The sequence below is a fragment of the Mustelus asterias genome, chromosome 22 (assembly GCF_964213995.1).
Source record: "Mustelus asterias chromosome 22, sMusAst1.hap1.1, whole genome shotgun sequence".
NCBI lineage: Eukaryota > Metazoa > Chordata > Chondrichthyes > Carcharhiniformes > Triakidae > Mustelus > Mustelus asterias.
The window spans coordinates 54,025,802-54,038,680 of record NC_135822.1 but is presented as its reverse complement, the minus strand read 5'-3'; the positions used below and the strand labels follow the sequence as shown (position 1 = coordinate 54,038,680).

Here is a 12,879-nt window from a genome sequence, read left to right as displayed (position 1 = left end):
GATGGGCCGAATGGCCTCCTTCTGCACTGTAGGGATTCTATGACTAGAGGACATGGGATGCACGTTGTCCCTCGGTCCCTGAAGGCAGCAGGACAGGTAAATGTGGTTGAGTAGGCATATAGGATCTGTCTTTATTAGTCGAGGCTGCTATCAGAGTAGAGAGGTTACGATGGAGCTGTATAAAACCCTGTTTAGGCCACAGCTAGAGTACTGTGTGCAGTTCTGGTCACCACACTACAGGAAGGATGTGATTGCACTGGAGAGGGTGCAGAGGAGATTCACCAGGATGCTGCCTGGGCCGGAGCGTTCCAGCTCTGAAGAGAGGCTGGTTAGACTGGGGTTGTCTTCCTTACAGCAGAGAAGGCTGAGTGGGGGCCTGATTGAGGTGTACAGAATGATGAGGGACATAGCTAGGAAGGAACTTTTCCCCTTAGTCGAGGGGGCAGTAACCAGGGGGCACAGATTTAAGGGAAGGGGGCAGGAGATTTAGAGGGGATTTGAGGAAAAGCCTTTTCACCCAGAGGATGGTGGGAACTCACTGCCTGGGAGCGGGTAGAGACGGGAACTCTCACAACATTTAGATGAGCACTTGGAACGCCGTAGAGCACAAGGCTGGGAAATGGGATTCGAACAGATAGGTGCTTGAATAGGCTGACATGGACACGATGGGCCAAAGGGCCTCTCTCTGTGCTGTATGTGACTCTATGACTACGATTCACTGCCGAGTTGCGAGAGAGAGGTGTGCGCGGTAAACCAGTGGCGGGGTGCCCCATGCAGGCAAGTCCCAGAGCACCAAAAGCTCCAACGAAATGGGTAACGGTCGCTCGAAATGAAAAACATTTCCTTTGCAATGCTGGTTTTATTAGTAACAAATAACGGTGGATTCATTGTTAAGAAAAAAAAACTCGAGTTAGAGAATAAATACTGCACACTGTTTAACAGGTAGCACTCATTTACACCAGTGTGCAAGCCCAGAATTAATATCTGTGCACTCCCCCATGCAACATCATGCACAATACGCTTGATACACTTTACAAACAGCAAGTCATTGCTCAAATTAGAATATTCTTTTAATGAGGCAACACATTTAAAACCACAGCAGGAAAAAGATTTCTTTTTTTTTACGTTTTTGGAAAGTCACAGGCTTAATTTGGTAGCACTCACTCTTTTATTCTAAACCCATCGTAACAAAAAAGAGAGACGATACGTGAAGATCTGATAATCGGTGTCAGAATTGGTCAAAATTGCCATCTAAAAAGAGACACGGGATCTTACTGAGTTTACTCCCACTTCAGGAGAACAGGAATAAAACGGGACTCTAGAATTTATATCTTAATTTTTTAAAAAAAACCACATGGGGTCTTTTTTTCCTGTCTAAATAGGCGGCACTTGTTAAACAAGGGCAAAGGCCAAAAGCCACTCTTAGCGAGCCAAGCCAATCTCCCACCAAAACTTGGCCAGGCTGCTAACTGCCCCTGGTCCACTGGACCCCTGTGCAGTACTTTTCACCGATTGCTGCACTGTGCTATATTTTGAGACCAAGGGTGGTCCTATGTGGGCTTACGCAGACGTTTCGTGCCCTTCCCCCCACCCCCTCCCCAAGAGTCTCAAAACGCAGTGGTACTTTACTTTTTCTCCATTATACGCTTCATTTCTTCTTTTTTTTAAAGTGGAATATAATATATTTTAACTTTGCACAAATTTCAACAACGCTCCGTGTAAAAAAATAAAGATTTGTTTTGGAAAGACAGGCTCGTACATCAGGACTTTCTCCATCTCCCACTATAAACAATGCCTGCTCACTTGCACACCTGAGTTACCCGTACCTGCGGCGGGAAGGGCGGGCGGGGCGGGGGGAGAATTCTATTTTATTCTGCCCAGTTTTTCTTTTGTGCTATTGGTTCGCCTGTGCACGGACCCGTCGACGGGCACACAGCGCACGCCCCGCGAGCCGAGGCAGGGCACGTGGCGAGGCGGCGCGTGGGAGGGATGCAACACAAAATAAAACGAGCTTATTTTTAAAGTGCAGGGCGCTCAATGCAAACTCTAGAGATCGGCTGCTTGCAGCTCATCTACGGGGTCATCGAGAGTGTCTGAAAAAAAATTCCTGTGGTCGGGAGGAGCCTGTTCCATTCTGTCAATTTGGGGGGGGCAGGGGAGGGAAGAAACGTTTTATGTCGGGTGAAACCTTTCGCAAGGTCAAGATTTTTTTTGCTTTGAAAGTAACTTCCTGCCCTAAATGCAATTTGACATCCAAGCGAGAGAAGCAGGCAGCCCGAAGCTGACCTGTTTCCCCTCCCTGGGCCGGCGCTCAGAAAGCTCCATCAAACTGCATTGAGGACGGAAAGCGAGTCCGGAGAAGTTCCCATTGTGTTCAAAGTAGCTGCAAGTCTTTTTTCTTTCTCCAAAGTGGCGTTTTTTTCTTCAAATCCCTCACGATGCCAAATTTAAGGATTGGGAAAACCCGTCAATTCCACAAGCCCTTCTCCCCCCCCCCCTCATACCACCTCTTTCCCCCTCCCTCAATGGTTGCGTTGCACCAGGCTTCTGTTCATGCCTTCAGTCATACAAGAGTTAAGTTACCACGCTATGAACAGCAAATCCAAAAATATTTATGCCAATGCAGCAATCTCTTTTACATTAAGCTGGAGTGGGTGTAAGGACTAAGCGAATGACAGAAAGACAGATGCCATTTTACTCCTCTATGCATCCAAAGCTTTATGGAAACCTAATTTCTGATTCAGCAAGGTAGGCACTTCAACATTACAAGCAAACAGAACACGGGCTTCGATTAGAATTCAAAAGGCAGCTTTAAAGTTGTCTCGCAATATTTTGCACACAGAATCTTTTATAGTTACTAGTGTTTCTTTTCGATAAATGCCCATTATAAAGGTCAGGTAAAAAGCTTCGCTTGCTGGCTTAAAGAGAAGGGCGTGTTTAAAAAAAACCAAAAATCATCTGGGCAAATGATCAAACTCAAATCAAACGAGCGGCAAACATTTGGCTGAGGGCAAATGCCACCTGATGCCCTGACACATTTTGCAGAGTGAAAAGAAAACCACCCGGGAGCTGAAGGAAGCGGGTATTACATTTTGGAAAGATCTCCTGTCTAATGAAGTAACAATCCAGTGTTTGGCTACACATTGGCCTAACACGCAGCAACGGTGACCCTCGCAAATTATGGTTCATCCGCATTGAAAAATTGTGCGCCCAAATCTTGCTCACGTTAATTGCGTCCTTCCACCCACCCACCCCTTCCCGGGCACACAATTTCCCATTTCTCTCACCCAAGTGCGGACAGGTTACTAATGGACGTGACAGCAAATCCCCGGACTGAGGTCCATAGACATTGAATTCCAGACCACCGCTAGACAGATAGCTGCGGGGGGGGTGAGCCCCCAAGCTGACTGCACCCCCCCCCCCGGACCTTCACCACAAACACCGCCCTGACTGAAACTACCTCTCTGAGCCAGCAGTGCCGGCTCTCACTGCCTCTGGACAGTTAAAACCATTTCAACGATGTCAATATTAAACACTGAATCTCCACTGGATAATCGGAGCTGATTTAGGAGTCTCATCACGCTGGAATCATGCTATCCAAAGCATAGGTTCTCATCACACGGCCAGCTTGCTTTAAAGATTCGTTTGAAAGTTGATTTATTAGCATTATGAGTAGGCTTACATTAACGCTGCAGTGAAGTTATTGTGACTATCCCCCTAGTCGCCACAATCCGGCGCCTGTTTGGGTACACTGAGGGAGAATTTAGCACCTGACCGGCACATCTTTCGGACTGTGGGAGGAAACCCACACAGACACAGGGGAAGAATGTGCAGACTCCGCACAGACAGTGACCCGAGCCGGGAATCGAACCCGGGTCCCTCCGCTGTGAGGCGGCAGTGCTAACTGCTGTGCCGCCCCCTCTGGAGCGGTGCGCTTGCTCCTGGAGCACCAGCAAGCGATGGAGGGGTTATCAAAATTAGAAAATTTTAAAAACGCTCAGCTCACAGACGGAGCGAAGTTAGCAACTAATTTCAAAATAAAACCCAATTGTGTTTTGTCCTGCTTGAATTTTTCAGCAAAGCAGGCAATACCAATGCTTTTTTTTTTGGTTGTCCCCTCTCCAAAACGTACGGGCAGGTATTTCAATCGCTGGCAATCTTCCTCACCAGTGCAAAGAAAGAGCTTTTTCCTTGACCTTTAAAGCAAACGGACCATTGATACAGTGTCAAGCAATGATCAGTGGGTAACAAACTCAAAAATTTCTTTAAAAATCTATTATATATAAAGGACTCACAGTACATACTGAACTATATTATGTAAATATTCATCATTTGTTGTCACCAAGCAACTACTGACTTCTCACACATCTTGCCACTAATTTATCTGCATACCAGTCTCAGCCTAATGTACATGGCAAAAAAACAGTACAAGCAGATGCAACTGTACATTTTATTCCCCCAAGTGGAACACAACAGTGATCGGAGAGGTAGCTAGGCACACAGCTATTGGGAGCCGAGTCGGCTCAAGAAAAGCAACGGGAGGGTTGTCGTGGCAACCCTCGGGCTGCACGGACTGGCGTTTGAAGGGAGAAATTGTTCAGCGGCCATGCCCCACCCGACAGGCGACCCTCGCCGGTGATCTGGCCGCATGAACTATCATGCCTCTCCCTTCCTAGCGGGGTGTCATCCGCAATAATCAGACGCGACCATCACTACACAGAGTCGCTGTTCTCCAACACTTGAGGGTATCTGGCCTCGTGTGGTCCTCGGAAACCGAGCTGAGTTCTTTTAACATTTTTTTTTTACTGAATGCTAACTTATAACTTGCATTTTGTTGTTTGTTGCCATATACAAGCGGGTAAATGATTGAAAAATGGGCTGTTCCTACCGCCAGAGGAATAGCGTTCTGGGTGTTCGAAGTTTATTTAGCGTTGCCACAAGTAGGCTTACGTTAACACTGCAATGAAGTTACTGTGAAAATCCCCTGGGCGCCTGTTCGGGCCAATGCACCTTAACCTGCACGTCCTTTCGGGACTGCAGGAGGAAACCCACGCAGACACGGGGGAGAATGTGCAGGCGGTGAAGCTGAGCCGGGAATCGGACCCGGGTCCCTGGCGCTGTGAGGCAGCAGTGCTAAACCACTGTGCCGTCATGCCCTCCCATTCTGGAATTATCCCCAGCGAGATGGGTGGGTAGGGGCAAGGCGGGGAGGGGATGGGAAAGAGGGCAGGATGGTTTACTTGGTAAAGGGTAAACTGCATCCGTTTCCCCCCCCCAGCTCCCGACTGGAATGGGATAACGCTCCCAAGTGTTGAGGCAGTTGCCGAATTCTGGCATCCACTGTATTTATTTACGGCAAACATGATTATGGATAGATCAATGCAGCGGGCAGGAACTGGAGCACCACGCCGAGGACGGGCACCCCTGATCAGCTAACAGAACAGACTCTGTCGAATGCCAGTCATAAAACAGCAGCAGGCAGTGCATGACCACGCCTTGTACCAGGCAAGATTACGGATCAAAGCCCTGCCGTGGCAATGAGAGATGACAGTCACTAGCGCACGGCAAGCCCTTCCAAAGCTCAATCACTCCACCGACCGGTGAAAGAGATTGGACTTCAAGGGCCAAGCTGTAATTCTCCACTGCTGTCCGCCAGTAGCAGTAGATGCACTGGGCACAGTGCAGAATCTTGGTCCGTTGCACACCGTACTAAGGCAATCCCTCAGTGAGAAAGATCACACACACACACACACACAATCCTGTGACACCCCACCCCCCCAATGAAAGGGTTTGGGAAAAGGCAAATCAGGACTGGCCTGTGGGCGTTACCCCATGCCCCCCCCCCCCCCCCCCCCCTTCCCCACCCACCCCTCAGCAACCGTTCATGGGAACAGTTCAGGACAGAATCTGGGAACTAGCTGCTTGGTTCTCAGAGCGGATAGCGAGATATCTGAAAAGAGGGAAAAGCGGAAAGTATATATAAAAAAATCAAAACCTCAAACGTAGTAAATTTGCTTTAACTGAGACACAAAAAGCTAGTTACCAAAAAAAAATTAGCTAGAATAGATCAAGTCTAGTTTATAACCTTTTAAGTGTCATTTCATCATTTACACATATTGGTACCTCCCCATGTGTCAAATTTCAGCACAGTGTCTGGGACTTTGTGGTCAATTTTGACAAATGTAGGGCAAAGCTTACTTCATTGTGAAATGTCTGGACATCATGAACACTGAGCACCAGACTGTGCTAAGAGTGATGACTTCCGGGATGAACCAATGCACCCTCAGCCCAGTGGACAGGCTGCCACCCACCAGGCTTAAGCACCCGTGCCCTTCCTTGGTAACTGCAGCCAAAATAAAAATAAATAAAGGGCGCGAGGGGGAGGGGCAGTACTGGGAATTGCAACTTCCTACAACAGGGCATCAATCTTCTTTAAAAAATAAAGGGGGTAAGCAAATGCCCGAGGGGGCGAATACTGGATGGGAGCCGCGCAAAGTTAGCACCGAACTAGCCATCGCGTCTCACCCTCGGAAGGATCACTCTGGATTCGAGCTAATTACTGCATCAAATAAGCCAAACCGCCAGAACGAAGAGGGAGAGGGGGTTACACCCCTCTCTGCACCTCCAGCAACAAGCTGATGGACACAGGGCACTGGAGTGAGTGTGATGGGACCAAACTGGATAGGGATCCAGTGACTCATGCAACTGTGCGTCAGAGCATGGAAAACCGTCATACATCACTCTTAATTGGAACAACTTTCACCGCACTAGTGTGCAAGGTCCAAATTTCAATACGCTTTCACACAGCCAGGCTGCGGCTGACAATGGTTAGTGTGTGACAAGGTTAGTGAGCGATGCTCAATATTCGAACTGCAATTATTATTTCGACAGACACAGGGTGGTGGGGGGAACATTACTGATTAAAGGATTGTTAATTGGTCAATGCCTAATTAGAAAGCAGGCATCGGGGAGCCCTGCGCCAACTACCGTCCGAGCCGCTCGCGGGGCTGGTCTGAAGGGCTCCCTAATCTGCTTCCCAGAGCCAGTTGACCCTCTCAAAGCGGGTTATCCCCGTGGTAAGTTACACATTAATAGCCTATGAGTCTTTTTTTTTTCCTTTTTCTATATATTAATGGCCCGTGAAGGGGGCTACAGTATTTCTGAAATAGGGTCAGTTAAATTGTAGCTCTTTACACTGCTGGATTAAGCACACACATGTACAGAATTTATTATATCTCCCCCGCCCCCCAAATTAAATTCAAAAAGGCTGGTCTAATGCGAAACATCTTCTAACGTCATTCTGCTTTGTGAAAGACAAACTGATCTGTTTAACTAATAGGACGGTCAGACTGTGGAGGTCCAGTGAGTCTTTCTTAACCGTATTGTCACCCGTTATGAAGGTGTGGGACAAGTGAGAATTGGTCCAAGTCTCCCCCCGCCACCTCCCCAACCACCACCGAACTTCCACAATCAATCAGATTGCTTCTCTCTCTGGACCCACTTCCCTTAAGAGAAAAAAAGAGAAGTTTGACAGTCTTTAAAGGGAACTGCCCATGTTTGGGAGCCTCGTGACCAGCCAGCAGTACAAGTCTACCTGAAGGTCAGATGGGCCGGGAACAGCTCTGCTCTCAAACGCCAGGGATGGCACTGTACTACGCGGCGAGGCCAGCGCTCATGAGGGAACTACGATCACCCGGACCCATTAGAATGGGGAGGGTGGGTCACAAGTCACCTGGGTGGGGGGAGGAACGGAGCAGGAAACGTCCAACAGCGCGTAGCTCGACGATCGAGAGCTGGGAATACATTCCCATTGCAACCCCGTGCAAGCTGCCCGTGTTCCTGGTCACCCTCCCCTCCGCCGTCCTGGACTTGGCCAGATCGTGGATCTCTCGTGCGAATTAGCAGAGTGTGAAACTGGGCCCAACTGCTTCTTAAACCCTCCGCTACGCCGGAGGGAAAATGGGCAGGCGGCTCGATGATTAATCAGCAGCGAGGTGCTCAAAACAAGTCAACTGTATCACGTATACCCGTCACAGAACGAGGTTCAAACCAAAAGCTCACATTAACAAAAGCCCTTTAAAAAAAATTTCATTCCCCCCCAAGCTTTTTTTAACAATGTGCCCAAACCAAGAATGACGCAGAGGTTGTGAGAAAGAGGCCCTGCTGCATTTGCAAGCTCATTTAGAAAATGTTTGAGATCAATAAATGAAGCTGTGGCAGTGCACCTGTAGGGAAACACCTTCTCTACTGTGGAAAACCTCTAGCCCTTCCACTTTGCACACTCTCACTCCGAGTACGGATATTCTTTTGAACTGCCGAATGCAGAGGTTACCTGGCTCCTGATTTACCCAGGAAGATGGCTCACCCACAACGCATTCCCCTCTACACCAGAAGCACTTCTCCCTCACCACATCCAACCAGTCTGCCCCCCCGAGGTAAACCATTCCCACGGCCCGGACCAGCTCCGAGCAGGCGGGGAGGCAGTCGTACTCGACAAGGATGCCACTGGCGTTACTGTCACGTTACACGGAGCAAGGAGGTGCAAACTGCAGCCCCCCCCCCCCCCCCCCCCCCCCCGTGCTACTGGTAACCTAAAACCCCGGAACGGCGCACCCCTGCTTCCTCGTCTCTCCTCACCTCACGAGGCCGACAGTCTAAAACCCCCAAAACGTACACAAGTGCAACGGGTCCGGAGGCGATTGCGGACAATCGCTTCTCCACCGGTATTAAAGCGATAACATTCTCATTTCATATATTGCTCAGCAGTTTTCTCCCGGGCTGTCCTCGGCTGCCAGCTTTACAGGAGATTCACCTGTTTGCGCTTTGCAGCCAAGAGATTGTGTTTACAGCAAAATACATTCAAACAGGAAGCTGCGGGGGGAGGAGGAGGGGTGAATGTGCTGTCAATGTCCTCGCTTTGATTCCTACGCTTAGATTCACACCCCCTCAACCCCCCTCCACACACCCACACACACAACAACTTAAACCGGGCAACACATCACAACTTTTAAGATGGAGGTTACCCGTGGGAATCCAACAACAAGAGATTACAGAAAAAGAAACTTGAGGGGGGGTTCGATGAATGAGCACAAAATGTAAGGGTCTACAAATGTGGGATAATAACTTGCAGGGGGGGGTGGGGGTGGAAACAATGGACAGAAAATTATGCTCCATTATCTGCTCTAACACGCCAGAGCTCTTGAGGGGAAAATACTGCAAAATATAATTACTGCTTTCTAATAAATAAATACAATTAAAAAGCCTAAATTCCTGCCCAACTTAAAATGGAAAAGAAACCATAAAGATCTGCCTGACTCCTTATTCTTCTTTAAGTGCCGGCTTTAGTTAATTGTTTAACATTTGTTCTCATCTACGCTGTCCAATATCTAATCACTTTGTGGACGTAAATAATGTTTCTTGGGAAATGGCGGCTGCGAATTTTTTTTTATACAATTATTCTGTTTAAAAGCAAATGCACATTCTCAAGTCTGGAAAAGTCAAATCGTGTCGCGTTTTCTTTTTTAAAAAAAAAACCCCTAAAAATAAAAAGAAACTTGAATATTTCTTTACAAGGCTTGACATGTCACGTGTCAGTTACCCACAGTAGCACCTGGGCTAGTTACAAGCAGTCTCTACTGCAAGGATAACAAGTCCACACTAGCAGCAAAAGGTCTGCTTGATGATTTGCACTGGGAGCAGTTAATACAGATGCGTGTTAACACTGCCAAAAGAATACTGGGAAACAAAAAACAAACAAACGCACTACAGATAACCAAAATACAAAATCGGGAAAAAAAAAGTATTACTGGCTAAAGAATGAGTTATCAGTCACCAATATACATGTTAACCCTGGCAGTAGATATTATGTGGAACTAGCTCTGAACTGTAGACTAAGCTACTGAATAAGTCAAGCCTTCATATTATCTCTATTTAAAAACATATTCATTTTTTACATCAGGACCAAGACATTTTTTATCAAAGATATATTTCAAATATTCAGAATGAAAACAAATTTTAAAAATGACTCGATTGTCCAGTATTTAAAATAATTAAAAAAAAAACTTCCTTAAGAACTTTGCTTTGTATATGAAAAGAACTGTGTTTTCCAAGTGTTGCTGGCATCAGTGACACACGTGGTGGTGTCTCTCCAGGTCATTTCTCACTCCAGGTTGGGATCAGATTTGGTTACTTCTTCCTTTGCGTTTAAGAATTTTTCTTTTGCTTTGTTCTGTCACCGTGCCAAATCTTGTTTTTCTTTTCTCTGCAAACTGAATCGATGGCTCAGTGACAACGACGCTTTTCCACAAATAACAGTGTGTATTTTGCCAACGAACCGTTTTAATCCATCATCTTCGAGAAGAAATTGCCCCTTTCCCCACCTCCCCGGTAGCATGTCGTCCGATCTGTTGACACGCTCGCATCCACACGTACGAACCGAGACATGTCGCAGTGAGCGTGTCGGTTCCTCCTCCTCTGAAAGAAGATGTGTTTCACCGATGGAACGGTTTCCCAAAAAATACTATTCGATACTCCTTTTCTTCTGTTTGTGTGTCGATACTCCTTTATCCTATGTGTGCGAGTGTGTTTGTGTCTATAATCCTTTTCTTCTGTGCGAAGCTCCTTTCCTTCTGTATGTTTGTCTGCAAATGTTCATACTCATTTTCTTCTATGTGTGGGGAAACTCCTTTCCTCCTGTGTGTGGATACTCCTTTTGTTGTGTGCGTGCCTTGACACTACTTGTGTCAAACTCCTTTTCTTCTGTGTGTGTGTGGAAAGTCATTTTCTATGTATGTGTATGTTTGTATGTGTGTCAATATTCCTTTTCTGTGTGTATGTCTTTTTCTGAGTATACATCTGTGTATACTTTGTGTGTACATTGATGCGTATACTCTTTTTTTGTGTATGTCTGTGTCGATACTCCTTTTCTTGTGTGTCTGTGTTTGAGAGTGAGAGAGAAAACGTCCAAAACAAAAGGTGATTTGCACCACAGATCCAATCATGCTTTTCCTTCTTCTCCAATTGTGTTAGGTTTGAGACAATATTGTGAGATTTTTGTTAGCTCTGTATTGGTTTGAGGGTGTATGTATGGGTGCGTGGGGGGAGGGTATGTAGGAGCGAGGGGAGGGTGTGTTTTGGTTAGCTGTGTGTGGGGGGGGATTATGTGTGGGTGGGGGTTATGTATGGGTGGGTGTTTGTGTGGGGATGTGTTTTGGTTAGCTGTGTGTGTGTGTGTGTGTGTGGGGGGTATGTATGGGTGTGGGGAGAGTGTGTGGGTGGGTGTGGATTGGTGTGTGTGTGTGGGGGGTTATGTATGGGTGGGTGTGGGGGGGTTATGTATGGGTGGAATGGATGGGTGGGTGTTTGCGTGGGGATGTGTTTTGGTTAGCTGTGTGTGTGGGGGTTATGTGTGGGTGGGTGGGTGTGTGGGGGGTATGTATGGGTGGGTGTGGATTGGTGTGTGTATGTATGAGGGGGGGGGGGGGGGTGGAAGGCTTCTGAATGGACACCAAGTGTTGGTGAGTGTCTCCTGGGGTTCTCTCTCTCTCTCTCTCTGGGTGTGTGGTGGTGGTGGCGAGGCAGCCTCGGCTCAGTCGTCGTCCACGTCCTCGGCGTCCGACTCGTCGGGCCGCCGGTCGAAGAGCAGCTTGTCGCGGTGCTTGTCCTGGATCTCCTTCATCTCCTCGGCGTACTTGGTGAAGGCGCCGCCGAACTTGGCCCAGGCCTTGTAGGGCACGGTGATGGAGTTGCGGTACGAGGGCTTGACCTCGCTCACCCGCATGAAGACGCCGTACTTGTTGGAGCCCACGTCGAAGAAGAAGCGCTTGCTGTCCACGGTGATGGAGGTGCCCTCGGGCAGCTCGGCCTGGCCGCACGGCTCGTCCTCGGCGCCGTAGTCGTCGATCAGCTTGGCCAGCGCGTCCCGGAACTCGATCAGGCCCTGGGCGGGCAGCGCGATGGTCTGGCCCTGGCTGCCGCCCAGCCCCGGGCCCCGATTCAGGGTCTGTCGGACCCGCAGGAAGCGGCCGCGCTGGTTCTCCTTCAGGTCCATGTAGTACTTGCGGTTCTCCCGCACCAGGAACTCGGATTTGAGGGCCCGCCGCGGCTCCTCGCCGCCCCCTCCGCCGCCACTCGAGGCCGAGGCCTGGCCCGCCGCCTCCGACTCCGAGGGCCCCAGCTGCGCGTAGTGCTCGATGAAGTCGCCCAGGTAGTCGCGGAACTCGGCCGCCACCGCCATGCTGAGGGTCAGGCGGCTCTTGTTGCCGCCCGCGCCCACCTCAGCGATCTTGATGAAGCGGCCCTTGGCGTTCTGCTTGACGTCCAGGTAGAAGCGTTTGTTCTGGATGTCCACCCGCTTGGAGGCCAGCTCCTGGGTCTCCTGCTGCCCCTGCAGTGCCGGCGCCGCCAGCAGGCCGCCCCCGCCGCCTCCCCCTCCTCCTCCACCACCACCACCTCCACCGCCCCCTCCTCCGCCGCCTCCACCTCCGCCGCGCTCACTCCCGCTGTCACCCTCCGCCATCTTAGCCGCCAGCCTTCCCCTCTCCGCCCGCTCCAGCCCGCTCCGGCTCCAACTCCCGCCGCCCCCCCCAACCCCGCGGCCGGACCTCGCGAGAGCACGGCGTCGGCCCGCGTCTGCACGCCCAGCGCACCCCGTGTCTGCACGCTGCGGCACCGCGTCAGCACGCTGCGGGGACCACGCACAGCGCACCGCGTCAGCACGCTGCGGGGGCCACGCACCGCGTCAGCACGCTGCGGGGGCCACGCACTGCGTCAGCACGCTGCGGGGCCACGCACTGCGTCGGCACGCTGCGGGGCCACGCACAGCACGCGGCGAGGGCACGCACAGCGCACCGCGTCGGCACGCGGCGAGGGCACGCACGG

General features: G+C 49.8%; 1 protein-coding gene across 1 annotated transcript; it reads right to left on the bottom strand.

The window, feature by feature from the left end:
* Window positions 1-1,052: 1,052 nt before the first annotated feature.
* On the bottom strand, window positions 1,053-12,517 carry LOC144510062 (transcriptional regulator protein Pur-beta-like). The gene has a single exon (XM_078239291.1). It carries the CDS (start codon window positions 12,515-12,517, stop codon window positions 11,588-11,590), a length of 930 nt encoding a protein of 309 aa, XP_078095417.1. The 3' UTR covers window positions 1,053-11,587.
* Between the last annotated feature and the right edge of the window lie 362 nt (window positions 12,518-12,879).

Excerpts from the sequence above, each read along its gene's own strand:
- LOC144510062 (XM_078239291.1), bottom strand. The coding sequence starts at position 12,517 with ATGGCGGAGGGTGACAGCGGGAGTGAGCGCGGCGGAGGTGGAGGCGGC.